We start from the raw sequence: 23,645 nt of genomic DNA, 5'->3' as shown, positions 1-23,645 counted from the left end.
TTTGCACTTCTAACAGAAGCTAGCTGGGAATTTTCCAGTCTGTTTCTGTGGCTACTCTCCCATCTTGGGAACTCCTAAAAAACTGTGGTTTCTACCCAAGTTCCAAGGTGCTCTGGGTGTTTAGGAAGCAAACAGAAGAGTGAAAAACTGCTTATGATTTTTGGGGAAGTAACATTTGCTTTATCTGTTGGTTAATATATATGAATTTTTGGCCTGATAAGGGATAAAAGTCCTTTTCTTTCATTCAAAAAATTTAAATTTTTTTTCATGGAAGGATAAGTTTCCTTGGCTGTAAGTTTCAGGCTGCATGAATCTGTCTGCAGATTTCTGCTCCGTGCCATGTTGTTTTCAATAAATGTGTGGGACTGGAAGCTGCATCTGAGCGTGGTGTCATGAACATCCTTGTTGTAAGAGCTTGAGAAAAATATCATCTCTCGGTGTTCTGCACTGTGAAAATATGTTAATACAAAGTTACTTGACTAAAATGCTGTGCAGGGTTTTTTACAAAATAATTAATTTTCAAAAAAAATGATAGGACTAATATAGTATTATTCAAGTATTTATTATTAAGTATTTATTCAAGAAAGGTTTAAGAGGAAAAACTACCACTAATTAAAATGAAAATAAAGTAGCATGGAAAAATGTCTCCAACGTGAACTTACTAGTTAAATGTTCTGTGGAAGAAAAGTCAGTCTGCCTAACGGAATAGTAGAAGAGAAAAAGAAGTTAAAGGACTGAAGATTCAAAAATAAAACCTGACAAAATACATACAACTTGGAAAGCCAAATCTGTGTCAAAAGTAATAGGAAAAGGACTTGGGTTTATTTTCAACTGTCAGACCAGACAAGTTACCCAGGAGCTTTTAGAAGAGGTATTCAACTTTATATCACAAAACTGTTTGTATAATCATGTACTGAGGATTTATTTAGCCAGCGAGATTCTCTATAGAGTGAAAAAGCTGGGAAGGAGCACGTTTTCCCGGCCAAAACTCTAGACGTGGCGGGGGGCTTTCCCCGGCGCTGCTGCCTCACGCAGCACAGAGAAGTCGCTCCCACACCTGTGAGGTCGGAAAGTGGCGACTTCGCCGTGTAAAACTTCGCTAAGTTGTGTATGGGAAATTAAGATGGGGAAGTAACATTTGTGTGGCGCACGAGTCAGGCAGTGGGCTGAAAGGGTTAAATATTCGTCATTAAAAATTACAGTTGACATTTTCTTCTCGGTTGAAGCGGAGCTGCCGCTGGGCCCAGCGAGAGCGGGGGGTTGTTTTCACTCGCGGCTGACGAGGGGCTGGGGCTCATGCAGCCCCAGCGCTGCCGAGAGCCCGGCGGCGGCGGGGCGGCGGAAAGGCAAGGGACAGGGGTGTTACCCGGACGGGCAGTGAAAACAAAAAACTCTAAACTTGGGTGAGGGGAAAAGACACAGCCGCGCTTAAAGAGAAAATAAAGTAAAATAAAATAAAAGGTAAATTAGAAAAAAAACCCGCGTCATGGCAGGTGAAGGTGAAGCGCGTTACCTCCTGCCCAGTGCCCGCCACTACCGGCGGTCGGTCCCCGCCGCGCCCCTCAGCCCCGCGGGCCCGCCCGGCCGCTGACGGCGCCGCCCTCGGCGCAGGCGCAGCCGGGGCGCGGGGGGGGCCCGAGCGGCGCCGCGCCCTCGCTCCGCGTCCCGGGCGGTGTCTCGGCGCAGCCATGTCTGGCGGCGCGGGGCGGCGAGGCGCTCTCGGGCGGCGGCGCCCTCTGTGAGGCGGCGGCGGACGCGCGGCGGCGGCGGGCATCCATGTCGGCGGGCAGGGATTAGCGCGGCGGACACCGAGCCGAGCGGAGGGGGCGGCCGGCCCGTCGCCCCCTTCCCGCGGGGTCTCCGGCTGGGGAGAGCCGTACCCGGCCGGCGGGGGCGGGTGGACATGGCTGACCGGAGCGCGCCGAGCTGCCACCTGCGGCTGGAGTGGGTCTACGGCTACCGGGGTCACCAGTGCCGCAACAACCTCTATTACACGGCGGCCAAGGAGATCGTCTACTTCGTGGCGGGGGTCGGCGTGGTCTACAGCCCCCGGGAGCACCGGCAGAAATTCTACCTGGGGCACCAGGACGACATCATCAGGTACCGCCGGGCCGCCTCCCGCCGCGGGCCCCGACCCCCTCTGGCTGTCCCGACCCCCACAGCCCGGCTGTCCCAACCCCCTCCGGCTGTCCGGACCCCACAGCCCGGCTCGTTCTCTGCCCTCTCCTCCCGTTACCCCGGAGCGGGGCGCGGGTGTCCCCACGCCGCCTCCTGCCCCCGGTGCCGTCCTGGGCAGCGCTGGCGATCCCGCGTCCCGTCAGCGCCGCGGGGACCCGGCGGGAGGACCGGGATACATCAAGGACAGTCAGCGCTCCCTCACCGCCCCCCCGCCCGGGCATCGCCGTGGGTAAAAGCAGCCTGGGAATGGCTTTTGGCTGTCGGATTTCACGGGTCGGGTCGTGTTCCCCCCGCTGCCACCGGTGTGCGGTACCGAAACTTGCGCGGGCGCCTGTGCCCGGCGCGGCAGCCCGGGGGTCGGGGCTCGGTCCCGGCCGCCCCTGAATGTCAAAGGGCCGGCGGGAGGAGAGGCGGTAATCGCGTGTGTGCCCCGGGGCACTCGGGATGCGGAGGAGGTTAATCTGCAGCAAGGTAGACCTTTGGCTGGTGTTAAAAAGGCGACGATTACATGGGGAATTAGTGGCCTGCCTATAACTCACGCAACTTTTAGGGTGATCTTAAAAGAACAGCCTTTCTTGCGAAGTTGAGGCTTCTTCTGCAGCTCAGTAGTTCGCTAGGCAGGGAATGTTATCAGGTGCTGAGTTCATAAAAAAAAATAAAATTAAAAACTGATGTTGCGGAAGAGATGTGCTGGTGTCATTTCTTAAATGTGTTTTCACTCCAAGGATGCTTTCATAAGCCTAGTGATGCTGTGAGATCAATGAGAGTATTTGACGAGTATGAAGGGCAGATGTGAGCCTGAGTCATCAATCTTTTCCCTTCCAGTAGGTGTCATTGCAGATGGATTTTGAATTCTGATTTCTTTTGCTCTTCATGTTGGGGCAAGAGCTAGGAGCTGATAGTTTTGTAGGTCTTTTGGAGGTTTTACAGCACAAAATTTGTTTTTATGATGCTTGCTGCTCCAAGACATACCCTCTGTGTGTGTTACTCACATGAGTAACAGGTATTGCCTGCAGAGAGTGTAATAGATGTTGTCTTTCGTTTAAGCTTTTAGACACACTAGAAAAGTTGGTCATTATGGCCACTTTTTTCCTTTGTTTAAATCATCTCGAAGAAATTTAAGTAGATTTGAACTATGGCTGGCAATGAAGGGTGTGACTTGTGTAGTATATTTCTCCTTGGTGCTAAATGTGAAGAAAAAAGTAGTCAGACAGTGTACCATTATAGACTCTCGACTCCCCTGTCGAGTCAGGAGTTTGAATCACTGTTATTTACATCATTTAATGCTTTAACATTCTCAGTTTAATCCAGAAAAACTGTTTTCTTAGGAACTGCTAGCCATCTATGATGTCAGGTGCTGCGGGAAATCCAGATCCGCAACTTCCTATTGTGCTAAGGGAGCGCTGGCTTACTACTTGTTCTAAGGTCGCCCTAGTGTAATGTTACACATTTAATACTTTGTATTCATGAGTGCTTCCGAATGACACTGTTTGTTTCAGTAGCACTTCTTACAGCATAAGAATTATATGGTTGAGCTACGACTGTGGTAACAGTTCCTTGCTCAGTGTCTCTCAGTTTTGGTACAATGTGCTACATTTGGCCAAAATGTGACAGAACTCATTATTTAGAATAGTACTTAAAAATAAAGAAAAGTAATATCTACTGACAGTCAGCTAATCAGAGGGAAAGAATGTACCTGGTTTGTGTGGGAGTGTACTTTGAATTGTATGGTACCATGACCCAGCATACTGGAGTTTCTCCTGCTCTGAATTGTACCGATGTTGAGAGAATATATTTCTAAGTATGTTAAAGCATTACAGGTTTACGCAGTTAGAATTTTGCATGCTTCTTAAGCGCAAAAGCTATATAGAAATACTAGTATACCTTAAAAAGAATGCTTGATTTAAAAGCAGCATGGCTATTTCTAATAGTAAGATTAGAACTTGCAGTGATCGGTCTTTCACGTGCTACTTTTTCTAAAAGCAACATGGTACTATTTAAATGTCATCTCACACTTTTCATGACTAAACTCGGGTACCTAAACATACTAGTTCCCAAAATTTAAAGGAGTCATAGTATTAGGTCAAGTATTAAAGGTATATATAAAGGTCAAGTATTAAGAAACAAAAATTAAAATACCCAAAGGTAGGTGCAAAAATGGGATTATGTAATACAGTAAACAGTGCTACTTGATTTTCTCTCTGAAGATAACAAACTCAACTGTTGATTGCAAAAGAATTCATATGTTTTGTATTTTAATAGGCTTGGCAAGTACTGTCCAAGTGCTGGGACATTTGTGATTTTTTTAGTGAAAGCAATGGGAGGATTGAGTGTCTTTTTACAAGTATGGGATCTCACTTGTGAAGCTCTGGTGTCTGAAAATCTTACATGTTTAAAGAATCAAACTTTCATGAGCCCAGCTCCATAGCTACAAGGACTAAGCAGTAAATATTGCACACTACATGGTGATATTATTAGTACTCTTCATTATGAGAACTTTTATACCATTAGCATGCTTTGGATGATATTGTAATTGTGAACATCAATCAGGAAGAGAGGAACTGCAATTTTTTCAGTCAGAGACCATTTCTTTGTCTTTAGTAATAGCAAACAGTATTAGAGTAATGGACTGCTATAGGATATTTTCCGTTGTAAAAATTCTTTCTTGCACCAGCAGTTAGTGTTCTACTGTGAAGTTTTGCCTCCTTTTATTAAACAAAAGCCTGTAAACCTCCTGTAAGATTTTTTATATGATTAGATGTTTTAACAAAATTTATTTTCAGTATAATAATCTGAGTTTTAATTGCAGTGTGCACACCGAACCCCTCAGCCTCAGTTAACTATGTAGTGAAAGCAAGAGAGCTCTCTTTCATTGTTTTGTCCCTCGGTTCTATCAAACACTCTTTTGAGTGTTTAGAAGAGGATAATTAGGATCACTTAGGACCTCTATCAGTCTGTTTTTGTTGTTGTTTTTGTTTTTGTTTGTTTTAATTGAACAATCTCAGCTTTAAATCCATCTTTAAAAGGACTTCTCTTGCTTTCTGGTGAGCTTTTGCTTTTTATGTTTTGGTTTTTATCTCTTCTGGGAATTACTTTCCGGAAATCAACTCCCTATTCTGGAGGATAGAGAATATCTATCTTATTTGTCTCTTATTTCTTACATGTCTGCTTATTTTTGTTGTTGAGGTCCAGGTTCCATGTGAACACTTGTGGAACATACCACTTAGATGCAGAAATGCTTTGGAAATTTGCATCTTTTGGGAGTGCTGATATCTGAGTTTCTTGCATTTTCAGGAGTAAATAAGGAAAAAAATCTTACACATGAAACCTCAGCTGACTTGCTTTGGCAGTGCTGTCTGTTGCCAGCAGCATAACCTGGACATCCATTGTGTTTGCAGAAGATAAGATCCCTTGTCCAGCCTTGGCTGTGTATGTGTAGGAGCTACAAATTTTGAATGAACATGCAAATTATTCCTACAGAGCTACTGATTTAAACTTGTGTTCTAGGATTTCATGGGTCACCAAACTAGCTTGTGAGGTGTAGAATGGTTTGCTTTATGATAGACAAGGAAGAAACTGTGTGTTGGTGTGTTCAGGTTAGATCTTGCCGTTGTTCTGCCGTTGTTCTCTCCGTAATTTTATTGATTTAGAGGATCATAGGTTATTTAATGTAGGCTGTCCATCCTGTGTCAGAGAGACCTCAGGGGGATCATATTTAATCCTGATCTGTAGAAAGATTTCAGAAGATGCCCCCTCAGAGTATTAACTTGTCATACGGGAAACCGATGCTCATGTTGGGGCTCCTTATTTGTCTGGGCTAAGTCTTGTTTATGTATTTTACTTTTTTTATGTAAGGTGAGAAAATTGGAAACCCCGAAGTCATCCACCTTTTTAAATGGCTGTCTATTGCCAAAAGCCTTTGATGTCACCTGGTGTATTCTCTATGTTGACGTGCTCGAAGGACGCTTTTAGAATAATGTTTTTACATTTTTATTTATTAGCTGTGACCATCTTTTTTGTGACCTTCAGAGTATTGGAATTTTACTGGGACTTAACTTTTCATCTGGCATTGATGATGCCATTGAAAAGTAAAAGCTCAATCTGAGGTTAAACCAGTGCATCTTTTTGAGATCTTTAGCAGACTTGACAAAAATGCGTATTTTGCTTTATGTGATGTCTGTTTTGAGCTCAAACTTTGCATTTATTTGTAATTATCCTTTTGTACCATTATCTCTTTGCTGGTGCAGAACAACCACACAACTGTGCTGGTCACAGAAAGAAAGAAGAGGAATTACATTTCTCTGTCAAAAGGAGACAAATGAGGAAGGGTTATTATCTCTGTCCTACTTTTTAATCCATCATGTGACTACGTGGGCAAATAATAGTGCTGTTGTACATTATTCCTAGAACTTTATAATCAGTAAAGTGTGACTACTTTAGTAAAATGTTTGTGGTACATTTAGGGTTTGTAGCTGGCACATTTTATACTAGTAAAATGCTTGAATTTCTGCTGATAATGGCACCTATAGCTCTGCTGTTGAGGAGCCATAGGCTGTGTCTAATAAGTTCGTTTTCCTTCTTGTCTAAAATCTATATACTTCCCTTCTCTGGGACTAAGTTGGGGGAAAGAAATCATGTATCTTCTGCCCTAGGACTCGTGCAGAGTTGTGTTTTTAGGGCAAACATAACTTGAAGAATTATTCAGAAAACACTGAATTTCTTTACTGTTAGTAGTTGTAGTACCAGAAACTACCAGATACCCTGCTACAAAGGAGAAAGAAATCTTTCTACTTTGAGTTTGATTAAAACATGTGGTTCTTTTCCCCCTTTGTACCTCTCTGTATCCAAGACTGTAGAGAGAGAAATTGCATGTTTACAGGGAGCAGAAGTATATGCAAGACAGGTGACAAGAATGGCAAAGCATTTATCTGTATTCTCACAGAGATAGTATTTGGCTGTTTCCAGAAAAATGGTTCACTTGTGTAAATCACAGCTTAAGACAATTTTTCTTATTTTTTTGCTGTCAACTCTGTAGGAATCACGTTGAACTTTGTTTCCCAAGAAACAAAAAGAAGAAGCCCAACCTCTGGCCACTGAACTGTGGTCTTTCTAGACACTTTATTTAAGACTGTCATTTTTTTTGTACTTCAAAATTCAGCTCAATCTAGAAGAGATTGCCCTGCCTAAGATTCTATGATCTTGCTCCTTTATTCCAAGGCAAAAACCCTATATCTTTTTAGTGTCAACATTTCTAAGGTTCTAGTGAAAATCAAAATCACTTCTGCTCCCTGGTGTTAGTTCTATTCACCAGCTCGGATTTATCTACTTATTGTTGCACTCTCAATGTTAGTCTAACCATCAACATCTAAGAAATTGTTGGACTCTGTCAGCTGCTTTCTAAGATTGCTCCTGGCTAATGCTCTCAGGGAGGCAGGTCCAGGCTTCCTCTGTGTGGCTGTCAGCTGTGGTTTGCAAACAGAAATTCTAGCAGTGCAGTGATTAGTCACATCCTAGTTTTGAATGGCAACAGATCTTTTCTTCACCCTCTCTTTTTGTTAACTATGCATTGTTATGACTTTGGATGACTAGCTGTTGGACTTTTTTAATAAAGATGCTGTGTATTTCTACCACCTCATTCTATGAGAGAGGCTTTGTGCCTCTCTTTGGTCCCTTTTCATTGGATTCTAGTAATGAAAAAAACTTATGAAAGAAGAGATTATCTTTTCTCAGAAAAAGATCCAAACAGGTTTCACAAGAATGTAGAAGGAAATTGTTTTGTTTCCATCTTTTGTATTCCCCCAGTAGTCTGACACCCTAAGATTCATCCTAGTTCTCCAAAACCTCAACAAACAGTTGAAGTAATTGTAAGTTAAGGTATCTGCTGTCAGATTTATTTTCTTGTTCTTGTCTAGAATAAATGCTGTGTGTCTCTGCCCTAACTCCAGATGACAGTCAAGCACAAATGTTAAACAATAGGTTCTAAGTATAGCTACAAAACTTTATCAGATGGAATTCTGTTAATTGGTTTGGCAGCAGTTCTATGAATTTTCACAAGGAATTTCATGGTTAGTTGTGTATTTTGGATTTCAGGGAATGTAACTGAATGAATAGCACAGTTGCCACATAAGGAGAACTTTTTTAATTATTCATTCCATGTGCAGCCTGTTCTGTCTTTTGAATTACTTAGGTGACAGAGGAAAAACACTCTTCAGCATGGGAGGAATTGTTTGTCTGCCCTTGAATTTTATGCAGTCCAGGTCTTTCTTTCTAGAAACAAAATCTGTTGTTTATTCATTTGCAGAAAGGTAATCTCCCAAATTATTTCAATAATCATAGCCATTGATGAAGGCTGTCCCCCTTTGGATCCTTTAATAACTGTGCTGGAGGAAAACAAGAGTAAAATTAATTTTAACGTTATGCTTCAAATGTGAAATGGGTCATGCATAGAAACACATGAAAATGTTGCTTGTATAATGCTTAGGAAACCTACAACGTGGATACATTCTGGATTATTAGGGACAGTGTTAGGAAACCAGTCTTTGTTCTGAAGTCCCAAAGAAAGTCTGTGGTAGGAACAGTTCCCCTCTATAAGTACTGATGAGGCTGTACCGTGTCCAGTTCTGGGCTCCTCATTACATGAGAGATGTGGAGCTACAGGACAGTCCATTGAAGGGCCACTTTGAGATCCCACTGATGGTTAAGAAACTGGACCATCTCTCCCAAGGAAAGGCTGAGAGAGCTGGGACCATTTAGCCCAGAGAAGAGAAGGCTCAGAGGGCATCTGATCAACCTATACAAAGAGCTGAAGGGAAAGTGTAAAGAAGATGGTGCCCAGTGACAAGTCAAGTGACTTCCCAAGCAAAAATAAAAATTGTAGGCCCAAGCTGAACAGTAAGAACTTCCAGAATTGGAAATACTGTTCCAAAGCTCCAGTGTTTTGACTACAAACATTAATTTATGATCTTTCCACATGCAAATTCAAATAAAAATAATTTAATGTAAGTCTAGTTAAGGAAATAATTTTTCAAATTATTTTTTCTTGACGAAAATTAGACATTAAGAAAAGATCATGGGTTTTTGATATGCAATGGAATGTTTACTGCAAAACCAAATACTCTTAAATAGTTCATTTTTCTGTAACAAAAAACAGGCTTTGGAGTGTTTGCTGGTGGGTTCCTGCTCAAATGTGACACCTGGGGTTCATTCTCCATTTGCACTTGATGGGGGAACTGCCTTCTTCAAAGAATGAAAGCAACATAATGTTGAAACTATGTAATGTGCACCATTCCAAGAGATTTATTACAGCAACTCAAATCACTTGAATGGGTTTATGCACCAAACTATTGTACTTCCTTAATAAGGCATTAAGGCATTTTTCTTTTCTGAATATGATATTTGGAGGGACTGATTTCTTTTTTTCCTTGGAAAGTTTAGATTTCCAACTGAAAAATCATGTCTTCCCCTTAGCTTATTCTTGGGCTTATATGGTGTAATGTTTCATTTGTTTATACTAAAGATAAATCAATTGACTCTCACTTCATCACCTCCAGATGATCTCTAAGGACATAGTTTATATTCCTCCACGGAAGAAGTCATGACTTAATAGGACCTAAATTATGTCATAATTAAGCTAAGCAGTCCTCCTATAAGCCTCTAGCTTAAGTATCTTTTGTCTGTCTATCAGTCAAAATGGCATTTTTTACAGCAGAAGCACTTGGTAGGACAAGGGGTGAGATAATTCCCCTGATGACTGTTTTATGCCATGCTTCACAAGGACAAAGTCCCAGTTAAGTGCTGACCAACTTTTCATGTTAAGTGGTCTCAAGTTGTCAGATCTGTAAAAGTCTGGTGGGAAGATTCATGTTCATATCTTAAAGAGATCAGAGAGAGAGAGGAAAGAGCATTATCTGCCTTTTCCTTGAGGAAAACCAAGTTTTCTGGGTGGTTCTAGAGCTTTCCTGGAACATGTTCTACGAGACTGAAATATGTTTTTTGAGGGATTTATTATTGAATTTTCATTACAATTTTTTTTTTTTATCAAGAGCTTTGTGCATCATCTTTTAAAAAAATGTTTTGCTTGGATTTGGTTTGATAAAATTAAAATATTTTGGGAATACAGAATAAGATATTTCTTTGATTCAGTTTGAAGTGGGGCTAGAGTAAACCTGTTGTTTAAAACACCTGCATACCATTAAAAACTATATTTTTCCTAATTAAAAAAACATGAATAGTAATATCAAAAATATCCAACCAGAACTGAACATCTAAACCGTACTAGAAGTTGATTAAAGTAGATCAACACAGCAAGGAGCTACAGGCTTAGGAGCTTGCCTTCATGCATCGTGCTTTTCATAGCCAGCAGTCACATCACCTTCTGATCTGATTGTGTCAGCACTCACAGGCAGGGTCAGGTCAGGTCAATACTTAAAAGGGAAAACGTCCTGGTGCTGTAGAAAATGCTTTTCTTGATTTGGTAGTTGGGTCTTTTTCTCATAACTGTTGCAAAAAAGTGGGGCTTTGGGACAACGTCTGAGAAAAACAGAAAATGTAACCAAAGGCTTAAGCGTATTTAATTTTTAAAAATTTTGAAGTAATTTCTGCAGAAATTTTGAGGTCTGTTCTAATCTTTCAGCTTTTCCAAATTACAGCCAAAGCAGTTATGTTTCTGTTTACCTATGTTTTCAGTGTTTTAATTTGTTAGTCATCCTCTTGATATAGGTAGGAAAGTATGTTCCTGGCTGAATTTTAACAGCATTATGAGGTTAGCTTATTGTGTTAACAATGTTATTATGATAATGGTAGGCTATCTTAACCTAGAAACTTGGCATGTTTCAATAATATAATTCTTTTGAAGGGTTTGTATGAAGTCAAATGTTTGGGGTTTTAAATGCAAAATTTGAAGTTTCAGTTAAGACATAAATTAAACTTCAGGTCTAGAAGGTAATTATTGAGAGTTCATTTTTTTCCCCTCTGTAATTGTTTTAGATTGAAAACCATAGTGTACATGTTCTGTATGATATATCAAAAAATTAGTTTAGATTTTACTGTAATTGTTAACACAAGCAATGTAGGCTTTTTAAGAGATACATACTTGAAGCAGAACCTGAAATAATTATGAAGAGATGTTTTTAGTTTTATGTCATCTACATTTTGAGGTTTTTAAAGCTTAAGCTGACACTGACATTAAGCTAAAAAAGCTGGAGAATTTAGTTTTACTTTATATAATACCTCAAGGGTTTTTTTTACTTCAAGATGTACTTTACCCAGTTTTTCAAAATGTTATTATACCACTTACAGAGTTGTGTTTGTGATTTGGGACAGCACTTTTATCTATCATTTAATTTAAATGAAAAATAATTTATTATTCATAAAAGTGGCAAAGCTGTCTAATCTGGACTGATAAAGATTAGTCATGTGCTTATATTAAAATTTAGATTTGTTACAAACTTAAGTTATTACGCTGTTATAGTATTATCAAGGAAATTGGTGTATTCACAATATATTTATTTTACTTGGAATGGTTTATTGATTTTGGCATGTTCACATGGTAATCAGAACTACTGAGCACTTGAAATAGCTTGCAAAGAAAAGTTATAATTTTCTTTGAACTTAAGTGTCAGAAAGTGAAAGTTTTCATAGCCATCTTAATAATTTGGTTGAATGTTTAACTGAGATGCTACTGAGTGTTCTTTTCAAAAACATGTATTCAAGATTTTCTGCCCAGGGAGCTGCTGATGTGTCATCTGTAGTATGAATTTCCCCTGGTGCAACAGTGAAGCACCTTACAGAATGTTATAGATATGTATAAACTACCAGCATTAGGGCACAGATTGCTCTGATTACTCCATGGACTACAAAAGACTTTAATTTCTACAAGAAATAACCAGTATCATTATTTTGCATTGCTGTTGTAGCTACTACAATAGTCATGGACTTTAAAAATGCAGTGCTTGATTTGCACAAAAAAGGTCAGAATCAGCCAAGATTGCCTTAAGTCTTGGTAGCAAAAGATATGATTGAATTCTTAAGTCAGGCTTATGATACCTATCAGTTTTATATTGTAAAAGATAGAAACCACAAAGAATTCCAGTGTGTGCTCCATCTGATAACACCACTACTGTGCTGCATTTAAAACAAGATGTCTCTGTGAGACCACTGCTGTTTAAAAAGCAGGTTTTTTTGTTATTTTACCTAGCTGCTAGAGGATACATATATTCTTAAAACTCTGTCTCTTCTTCAGAATAACTGTCCTCAGCCTAGTTGCAAAAGACTCCCCTTTAGCTAGGATTCCTTATCACTGCTGAGAGGCTTCCTGGTAGACTCCTTTTCTTTTGAATAGGATCTGTAACATGGTACCTGATGCTTATTCTTTTATGAAAGCCCTGGGTGTTCAGATATTACTTCAGAAGATACAGTGAACGATCCTTCCAACCATTTTTCATAGGTTTCTAATTTCGTTTCACTGCTTGATCCTCCAAGCTTTTTCAGGGGAGTTCCTTTATAGTACCAATTGCTTTGGGCTGCAGACAGGGTGGATCTAGACCAGTGTCTGTATGCCCAGGTCAGTCTGATTCTTTTGCTTTAAAACACACATCCTCTCATGTTAGCAAAAAAAAACAAAACCAAAAACCTAACCAAAAACCCAATCAATCAAACAAAAAAACCCCAAACATGCAAAAACCCCAAGCCTTCCATCCTAACAGCAATGTCCAACCTGTAATTGCTGAAATATTCATGGGATCATATTTGATAAATATTTTTGAATACTTCTTTTTTGGAGGTCTTGGTATTGTTTGTCTGTGGATTAGCACTGTTTTGCATCAGAATGATGTTCCTATGCTGGAAAGCAGTGGATTTCTAAAATAGGAGTAATAATTCCTCTTGAACTGTGAACTGAAATGCCTCTTTTTCCGAGCCAAGGTAAGCACATTTGTTCATAGGATTTTTTTCCACTTTATACTGTCCAAATATAAACAGAATTACTAGGTTTTAAAACAGGTTTGTGGAAATAAAAGAATGTTAAACATATGCTTTAGTTTAGTTCCAAGAGATATTTCTGTGTTTGATTCAGCTGACAGACTGCTGAGATGCATATCCAGTCTCAGAATCAGGACCCTGTCTTCAGAAAATTCTCACCTATGCATCCTTCTAGAACAATCTGTGCCTAATTGGGGCATAGCTTGTAGGATTTGTGGCTGGCACAGGAAAAAACCTGAGCAGATCTTGGCATTCTGTTCAGATTTGAACTTTGCCCTTCCCAAGGACTGTTGCAACTTGGATTGGATGTTTCTCTGGGGTTTGAATTCAAGAATCAAGAGGAATGTGTCCAAAGAGTGAGTGCCATAACTTTGGAGAGAATAATGTCAGTTTGAACAAAGGGATCAACTTTAGAGGTACCTGAAGGTGGTACCTCTACTGATGGTCTAGCCAAATCTGTGACAGATTACATTTAGGAAAATTTTTCATTTGCCTCTTACATTCTGTTTGCTATAGGATCAATTACATCTTAATTTTCCTCTGGCTTCATATAAGGTATATTGATAAGATACTTGACAAAAAGTTACATGTAAATAAAATGCTTGATTAAGGTGAAGAATTTAACTAAAAAGAAGAGAAACAACACTGAGGCAAAGGACCAGACCTAGTAATAAAGAAAATGTGTCCAAGCTGAAAATCCCGTTTATAAATTGGTCATAGTTATAGTAAAATCATTGTGTTCTCACATCTAGCTCACACTTTTCACTCCTAATTACTTATTGTATTTTTTACTTTACCAGAATTGGAGAATGAAATCTGTAGATACAACATAGTTTTATAACAATGCTCTAAAAGACTGGATGAAAAAGTATTGGTTTACTGCTTTGATTCTTTCTGTTTATGTGGTATATTTCTTGTGACTAAATCTAGTTGCGTATAATGTTAGTTGCATATAATCTAGTTGCATATAATGTTAAAAATAAAATTTTCTGAATGATAGGATAACGTATTTTATGAACAAAGCTCCTGAAAACGTCAGACTGTGTTATAGGTGCATACAAACATTATACATACATACCATTGGGAAAAAACCCAAAACATACTTAAGGGTAGAAATAACTTAAAGAATTTATGCATTTTAGTATTTTGAGGTGAGTGGTAGTAAGATGTCTCCGTTTTATCAAGACAGTCTGTGTGCAGAATGAGTGGATTAATTCTGTGTTTTGGTTAACTGACAACTGTATAAACCTTTTCTTGACTTTTAGAACTGTGTTAATCCCTGTTCCCTGTTTATAATCTCTCTACAAGAGCAAGCAAGGTGAATGATGCTTTATCTTAGATCAAGACAAGGCATCAGACGGCATTTGGAAATTGCCTGAAGATTTATTGTGGCGAGTGTGACATTTTCAGTGAAATAGCCTTCCAGAGTACTTGAAGAAATAACAGGAATATTTGAGAACTGATAAATGTTTTGGGTTGTTTTTAGATCAAGGTCACACATTAGATGATATTTGTGTTTTTAGTTGCAAGTTCCTCTTCTACTTCTGTTTTTTCAATTGCTGTTTCTTCTGCCATAGAAATTAATACCATGAAAATGAATAGCCTTTGAAACATTATTCGGTAATAAATTAATTTATGAATAATTGTGGTTTTATCTTTTGCAGATTACAGCATATGCTTATGATAATGAGTATTCCATTTAATTCCATTCCATTCCCTTACTGGGATTATTCAACTGAATTAGTATTCTGGAGATAAACATAATTTTTGAGCAGAAGAGTTGTATTTTCTTGAAAGTGTTGCACATGACTGCTCTCTATCCATCTTCTCCATTTAAGTAGTTTTTAATAATTAAGTTTGTGAGCCCACAGGGTCAACAACTTTCATTGCCTACCAAATACACATTGACTTCTGAGTCCCTTTAGTACTGCATTTTCATATGCTTCTTTCCTGTTTTGTTTATGAGTCTGGTACATATGGGGGTTTTACTTGTTTTAGCAGATGGTTTTTTGTGTAAATATTTTGTGGCCTCAATCCCATTTTTAGGTTTTTTTCTAAACAAGGGTTCAGATGATGTCCCAGCTTTAAGTGGTATCCTGGCTCTTCTCACCTTTCTGAGTAGGAAGTTAGATGGTGGTATTGTAAATTATAAAGTGTTATAGAGTCCTTGGCTTTCTTTTTCTGTAGGAAAACACCTCTGTCTAACACCTGCAGAACACCTGTAGGCCTGAACTTCTCAAGAACTTGCGAAGAAATCTAGTGCATCTGCAGTCTCCAGGGTTGGCAAGATAGTGTTCTCTTCTGCTCTAAACCTTCTTTGGTTGACAGTGAAATGCAGTCCATTGAAGTAGAGAATGTTGTGCTTATCTCAGCTTTTTTCACTCACAGCTCTGCTACTGCCTTCTTCCCACTATTCCTTATTTTAAGCCAACTGCTAATTTTATCAGGATAACCTTTCTGTATAAAAGAACCTTTCAAAAATTGTCACTGATTACTCTGTGACTTCACTCTTGAATATTCAGATGATAAGTTCTTGCACAGAGAAGTTTTTCATTAGTATATCCCATAGGAGAGAAGACTGAATAGCTGTTTAATATACTTGATCAGAAATATGAAAGAGAATTTTACATTCTGTGATTTTTTTTTTCCCTATATAATACTAGAAGATCTATTATAAATTTCAAAAATAGTAGATGGAAAATTAGTAGTGAAAAACTGTTGTAAATCTCCTATGGAGACGCAATGACTGAGTGAAGAGTTGTTTGAAGGATTTTAGTGATAATGAAGAAATTTTGTACCTCGAGCAAATTTAACTCATTAACTTCTGAGGTCAGAAGCATCCAAAATAACCTTTTTCTGAAAAGAAATTTTTGAAATGGTCTTGGCTAAGTAATTTTAACTGTGGGCAGAATTTTCGTCGTTCAGTTTCCCTTTCTAGCCTGAATTTTGTTACAAAATTTATTTGAAATTAATTCTGTTGTGATTTTATAGCCATAATTGTCTCAATGTTCCCATAATTATGTGGCTACAGCATGATAATCTTTACTGAAGTAGTTTCTTAGCTTGTAAACTGTTTAGAATGGGAAATCAGTGTTTCCACCTTGATTTTAGACTGCCTTGGTTTGTCAGCCTGTGATAGGTTTGTAGGTTTGTATGCTTTTCACCATATGTATTCCAGAGTGAAGGACTGCTTTCTAACTTTGTGACTGACAAATCCTAACCAAATGGTTTAATGGTGCTTGCTGATTTGTTAAGGGATCTCTTTCAGGTCATCAGATCTAGTGACCCAAAGGAGCTGAATAGCTGGACTGCCTCCCTCCTAAGTTACTGACAACTGATTGCACTCTCTCTCACTCTCTTCTCTCCACAGATCTTGTGCTTCTGGGGTTTTTTTTCCTTTTTTTTTGGCCTCCTTTTTTTAATCTTGTTGCTAGTTTGTCAGTTTAATTATTTAAACCTTTATAAGATATAAACTTAAGTCCGTGCATTGTCTTATGAGGAAAAAGGAAGTTGGATATTTTTTGAGATGGGATTCCATTCCTTGGTAACTTACCTTCAGGCTTTAGTATGTCACATTATTGTACCACCAGTTATCAGAAGCAATCAGAATTGCTTCTTTCATATGAATAGTTAATAAAGGATAACAGAACATTATTTGTCTCCAAACCATTCTGGAGTGTATGATATTTCTAATTTTTATGTGAGAAGAATTTTTAACTAAGAATGTGCAAGTAATTTTACTGTCTTCTTTTTCAAGGGGCATATTAGAAAAGAAATTTTTTCCTCAGACTGTAAAAACCTGGTGATTAAAGTGTCAAGATCATTTAGAATTTGTAAAAAACCACCAACCTCACTCAGTTAAACCACGAGGTCTCCTGTTGGCACTGGCAAAATCATTCATATTTGAAAAGAAGAGGAATATCTTTATTTTTAATCATTTTTTTGTGAATGGTTACTCTTACTAGAAAACTGAAGCCAATCCCTTCCTGAGCAGTGGAGGACATGACTAAGGTAAAATGCACATCTGTATAAAGGAGCGTATAGTTCCCATAATGTCTTTCCTCAGTTCTCATATTGGTTGAGTTGGGAACTTCACATCGGTGTTGCTGTACTCACTGTTTCACTCTTTGAAGCTCATCTGGGCTTCCCTCTCTCCCCCCCACCTTGGGTTTAGGAGCAGATAGGAGCCCAAAGCAATCTTAAGGATTCTCTAGGTTGTTTCTAAATGTTTCTCATTAACAAAAAAACATTCAGATCCAAGAGGGGAAAATATGGAATGGTAATGAGATAAACTGCAGCTGGGAATAATCAATTTTAATTCACCCTCCCTGTCTCCAGTTCAGACTCTCTTACTTTGAAGTTGGATGCTTTTGCAATTTAAGAATCTTCAGAAAGCTATATTTGACATTATTGGTGCTGTTACAATAGCTGTATGGAAGACCCATAAGTGATGCTCTATGATGAATACTGCTTTGTTTTGTCTGTGGGAAGTAAGTGTGCTCTGACTTGATCTGTTTAAACTTTGATGAGAGATGTTTGCTGATTACAGCTCTTTCTGCTCTAGAAACTTAAATAGTATGACAGAAATGGTTTGTAGTTTCCCCTGTTACTCCTTCTGGGGTAATATGAATAAATGACAGCAAACAAAAAAATATTCTCAACTGAATGTAAAATTCTGTAAACATACAATGAAAATGTTTTGCTGTATTGACACATAGAAACAATTTGACAATTGAAATTAACTAATAATTAATAGATATGTGAGATGCTGTTATTTTACTGCAGCATTCTTCTGTGCATTTTTACTGGTGCCCTACTTTTATGAAGCTCAGGAGTAGTCACATGAATATATTCTTGGATTTTCATCCAATATTGTTGCTAAGGAAACATCATCTTTAATACTGTATCCTTGTCTGCAGCTTGTCTGTATTAATCAATGCCTGTTAACGCTCAACACAAACCAAATAAAGATGAAAAAAAAAAAAGCTTAATTTCTTTTATTATAAAGTAGTTTATTATTGACTATTCTCCTTCAGGATCCCCTGCCACTACAAACCTCACACAAATTGTAGGGTCTTGTCCATGGCTCTGGTCTCATCCCAAACAGACACAGCATGGACAGTTTTTATTTTTTTTTTTTCCCACAGGCTGCCATTAATATTTAATATAATAATCTATCATAGGTATCGTACAGTGCATGGATCTGGTCAAAATGGTAGGAAATTCTTACGTATTGCTCTAAAAGGGAGAAAGAACCTTTTCTGTATGAATTAAAAAGAGGGACTTGAATGCACCAAAGTGAGAAACATATCCCTTTTCAGTATACTGTTTAAACTCTAGCTGTATTTTCAGCCCAATTTGAATATCTATCTAGGAAAAGACCTGTCATTCAGTTATATCAGTGGAAATCTCAGTTCATTACAAGTCCAGCTATTTGGCTTTGTTGCAATAGTGACAGGCAGGTTTTTTGAATTTTCTGCTTCTGAATTCTTTCAAGAAGTACCAAATTTTGTAGCCAATTTCAAAATTAATTTGACTTAGCAGTTTATTAGCCTAATACCTGCTTTGTTTCATGGTAATGTTTGCTGTTTGGACATATCTGCCTCTTCTGAGACACTACATTAGATCTAACATCTGTTATTGAGAAGCCTAGGTCAGAAAGGCCAGAGGCAAAAAAGAAGTCCTGAAGAACTTGTGTCATTAGGGATATCTGTTTCCTTTTTCGGACAAGCAGCAATATTTCATTCATCAGCTTAGTCATCCCTCAGGGAAGAGGAAAGAAATCAGGCACCAGTTTACAGTCTAGCTGTGTGGGCTAGATGCAAGCACGGTTTCAGCAGTGTAACTTGGATAGGTCATACCAGCTTTCATTACCAGGGCAGTAAAGGGAACACAAGTCCTCTCCTCCTGAGTGCATAGCTTCTCATGCCACTAAGTAATCTCCTCCTTCTCCCTAGGAGAAAAAAATGTAAGAAAATATTCCTGAGAGAGTCAGTGTACTAAAGTCCACAGATCTCACAGTAACAGGTTGGAAAGTTGCCTTAGGAACTGAGCCACACTCACGCTTTTCTACCTGACCTCAGGAACTGACTGGATGGATGGTAAGCAGCTACTTCAGATACCATCCCAAAAGTTGTATGCTGTTAACACCTCAGTAGAGGTGTGTTGAAGATCTTACCTGAGGTATCCAGAGACAACTCCAACTCATTATTTGATCCTGTTAACTGCATCATGCCCATGAGTTAGTGTAGTCTTTGTATAGCAGATGTTTATGGTTATCCATTTCTGGGCACCCATTCTAGTTATATTTTTTCTTTCAGCACTATGAAGTGCATTGTTCAGGGCTGTTTTAATAATGAAAATTCCCAAATATGTGAGTTTTATTGATGCTTTTCCTCTAGAGGTTAGATGAAGATACTGTATTTTTGCATTATTTGCTATGCTTATAAGGATTGCTTAATCACTCATAGTACAATGAAAGAACTGAAAAGAGTCACCACATTGCTTAGAACTGGAGTGTAATCCTTGAGTTTTGATCAGGACCCAAAATTTTAAGTCTGCATCATGTCTCATGGGATTAATAATAGCCAAGACTTGAATATTAAGGAAAAGCATTGTCTTATCATTCATGACTTATATGAAAATCATGTAAATAAGTGTGGCAGTTACTTTCTTACTGTTGGTAATAGAAATAACAGTCCCTTGACTCTTTTTCCATGCTTCTCTTTTCCATCTGTTCTGATAGCCTGTGAGATAAAATACGTTCAAGTAGTACTTTAACCTATCTTTCACTCCTTGGTCTGTAGGAAATGGTGAGGAAAGGTATTTTCAGGTGAGTAGTTCTTCAGCCTCTGCAAAGAGCTCTTCTTCTCCATGTTGGCATTTTTTTTAAAAAAGCTTGCTGTTTTAAAGTATTTATTGAACATTTATTTTCTTCTACTGTCTAGAAAAGTTATTAGCAATTTATAATAGAGACTGAAGTGGTAAAGGAAGGACATTGGTAATTCTAAAGTATTGTCTGTTGGGATTAAAATACAGGCTTTGGATCTTAATTTGTGCTGCATTATCCCATATCAAAGCAGAATTTGAGCTCAGTTGTCTAAGCCAGTATTTTGCATCATGATGTAGAAAGAACTAATACTATGATATTGCTATTAGTTTTTATTTTGCATTTATTAAATAGAAAGAGAGGAAGCATTCTCTATATTCACTTAATATTCTTCGAATGAAATTAGTTGGCACACTTGGGCTAGGACAATGTTTTCCTGGCCCTTGGCAGTGCCTTTACTGTTGTCCCTTCCATCTCTGATTCATTGCATTTCTTGCTTCTGGTCTTTCGTTAAAAACATGATAAGCTAATTTTTGGTTGCTGTGAAGTGTTTTCTAAGGTGTGGTGTGGGGTTGCTTTTGGATGTATGTGTGCTCAAGGTGGTGCCTGATTGTTTTTCAAAGTTGCAACTGTGGAGTGCTTTTCACTTTTCTAAAAATGCACAGTGCACTAATAGCACAGCTAAGTACAGGATTGAAGAGGTCATGAATCAGACATGAGACTGCTGTGTTTTTTCTTTTTTCCTCTTAGCTTCTATCTCTCTTTCTTTTTTTCCTTTCCCTTTTTTTTCCTTGCTTATTCTTTTCACTTCGTTTCTCAAATTTCTTTATTGTCCATGTGATCTAATATCTTTCTTTCTGTGGTGCCATTGTAAAAATTAGATCATTCTGGATGAAGCATTTTCTTCCCCTCCAGATGCTTTTCCTTTTTCCCCATGAGTACACCATCTGCCTGTGCGTTCTCTGGGAGATGTGCAGGTGTTGGTCAGGACTAGGTGGCAGAACTGAAGTGAAATGTGATAAGTTTTGCCTGCCAGCTCCTTTCTGCTTTATTTTTTAATTGCAAAGTTGCTCTGCCAAATAAAGAAGAAGGGAAAAACTAGAGAAACAACTCTGGAATTGGAGTGAAGCAAAGTGGGGAAATGTTGGTTGCTTGATCCTGGTCCTGAGCATAATGTGGAGTAGCAAAGGGCAGAAATTCCAATTAAAGAATTGAAAGGTTCAGAGGCTTTTTACCTTTTTAACTTTGAAGTTAAAAGTTCTTCTTAGAGTTGTGCATGTGGAATTTGTCAAATAATATCAACCAACTGAATTGCTATATTAAAACAGAAAAAATATAGAAGTGTATATACGGTAATATGACTTCATAAAATATTAAGCATCTTCTAATATGGTTTTTTCTGGCTCTTTTTATATATAGAAAATGTATGCAACTTTTGAGTTAGATATTTATTTTTCTGGTAATTTCCTGGTTAGCTTTAACCTTGCTATTTCTTCTATGTTTATAAACTCCCCTTGTCTCCACCCTTTGAACTTCCCTTATTGAAATCTGTGTTCGGGTGTAAGATCATCTTACCTTTGCAAATGGCTCAACCTTTCTCTTTTCCAAGTGATTTTGAGAAGATAAATACATTTACTATATGTTATTAGTGGTTCTGTCCAGCAGTCTCTGAAGATTGTTCATTACCCTGTGATTCATTCATTAGGAAATTTTGTTTTCCTGATTTACATATGGTATTTCTACATCATTTTGGAGTGCTGTACTTAGTCTGTGTAGAATGTCATCAAGTAGCTTGTTTGGGTTTCTATTAGAATATATTCTTACCTTTCTGTATTATGAAAGCTGACTCTTCAGACCTTATGTCCTCCCTTGCAGCTTGCTTGCACAAACAAAATGAAGAACTATTTTGCTGACTGGCGTGCTTTCTAGCTTGTTCTCAGATTTGGCAAAACAGTTCTGATGATCCTCAAGTGGACTTTGAAAATACAAAGCTTCTTATAGCTTTGAAATACAAGCTGTAAGAAAATTCTCTGCAATGTTAGAAATGCAGAAAGTAACTAGTTATTCAAAACCAACTGTTCCCAATTGTTCTACATAAAAATTAAGGCATTTAGGATAATCTTCTTTGCTCCTCAGTGTAGTCATCTGAAGTGTAGTCGTTGCTTCTAGTCTAAGCTAGTCATGCTTTGGCTTGCTGTACAGTCAGTGGAGAGACAGCTTCAGAAGGCTATTCAGTCCTCTAATAAAAAGGGCATCAAGTACTATGTGGAATGAAATACTTTTGGAGATGCATTGATCCATACTCTGTTGGTGGTAGATATGTAGATAGTTAAACAATAACTTCTGTTACCCATTGCTTGTGTTTTTAAATGTTAAGAAAGAGAAAGAAAGGGAAAGTAAGTGTGCATGAAGATCTGACCTAACATAATAAATGCTTTTGAAACTATATTAAGGGAATTTTACAGCCGCTGTGGAATCTGTGATAATAAATGACTTGTTAATATTTACTATCAATGAGAAAATATTGTAAAATAATTTTTAAGGGAAAATATTAGTGCAACTAACTAGGTAAATATAAATGCACGTTCCATGCAAAAATGTTTTGTATCTTTTTTTGGCAGCCTTGCTTTGCACCCTGAACGTGTGTTGGTGGCAACAGGTCAAGTTGGAAAAGAACCGTACATCTGCGTGTGGGATTCATACACTGTGCAAACTGTGTCTGTTCTGAAAGACGTTCACACACATGGTATAGCTTGCTTGGCTTTTGATTTAGATGGTCAGGTATGTGATTAATATTCTTTTTTCAAACACTTGAATAAATATTTTATCTGTTAGAAATCTTGTCATGTAGCTTTTCTTAAAAAAAGAAAGTATGTTGTCTCAAGTTTTCTATGCTTATTCTCAAGTTGAGGAAAATAAAATTGCATTACTAATGAATGACAAATATTCACATTCGGCAAGAAAAGTATAACTTCAAAAGAGTTTTAAATGAATATAAGGTGGTGGGGAGGTTCTTGTGGTCTGTGGACCAAATGGCTGAAGATAGTGGACCCCCTATGCAGGGGCACATCATGTGCACAGAGTGGTAACAGTACCATTGTGTTACTCGTCTTGGACTCTAAATATCTTTAGGCAGTATCCCTTTCTCTGCATGCACTGATGGCTCTCCACATTTTGGTTGATTGTTCAGACTCATTTGTTCTGGATCTAAGAGTCAAGAAAAATGTTTTATTGGGTTATAATTTTGTTACTTTAGAACATGCTCTGAGTAGTGAATTGGTTCTCGGAGCTGCTGCCTATAATGGAGATTGTTTTTACCAGACCCTTGCTCCTGTGAGTAAAGAGGCTTTCTTGATTGATGTGTTAGAAATGGAAAATACACATAAGGTAGCAGCTGAAAAGGTATTAACTGTGAAAATCCTTTCTGCAGTTGTGCTTTCCTGGTCTATGAAACACTTTCCCTCCCACTCAGCCTTGCAATAGAATACTCAGATTTAACTGTATTCTCAGTTCCTTTTGCTTGCTAAAAAGGTCAGTATAATTTAGCAAGTGGGGAATGTATTGTAGAGACCAGTTTCTATCATTAAGAGAATATCAAATGCAACTCTATTGAACATGAACAGAGGAAAGCCTACTGATAGTTTGTTTCTGTTAAAACATG

The 23,645-nt window shown here is 38.2% G+C and overlaps 1 protein-coding gene across 4 annotated transcripts in view; it reads left to right on the top strand.

Annotated features, from left to right (window-relative positions):
* Positions 1–1,729: 1,729 nt before the first annotated feature.
* The window catches only part of EML5 (EMAP like 5), a 113,698-nt gene continuing 91,782 nt past the window's right edge, over positions 1,730–23,645 (top strand). For 3 of the 4 annotated variants that reach the window (XM_032690976.1, XM_032690975.1, XM_032690974.1), the window contains exons 1-2: positions 1,904–2,100; positions 22,606–22,765. In XM_032690976.1, the coding sequence (XP_032546867.1) occupies positions 1,904–2,100; positions 22,606–22,765 (357 nt within the window). Of the gene's footprint in view, positions 2,101–22,605; positions 22,766–23,645 lie in introns of all 4 variants that reach the window. The other variant, XM_032690972.1, reaches the window with a different exon arrangement.

This window comes from Chiroxiphia lanceolata, chromosome 6 (genome assembly GCF_009829145.1).
Source record: "Chiroxiphia lanceolata isolate bChiLan1 chromosome 6, bChiLan1.pri, whole genome shotgun sequence".
Lineage (NCBI taxonomy): Eukaryota > Metazoa > Chordata > Aves > Passeriformes > Pipridae > Chiroxiphia > Chiroxiphia lanceolata.
This window is presented reverse-complemented; position numbering and strand designations above follow the sequence as displayed.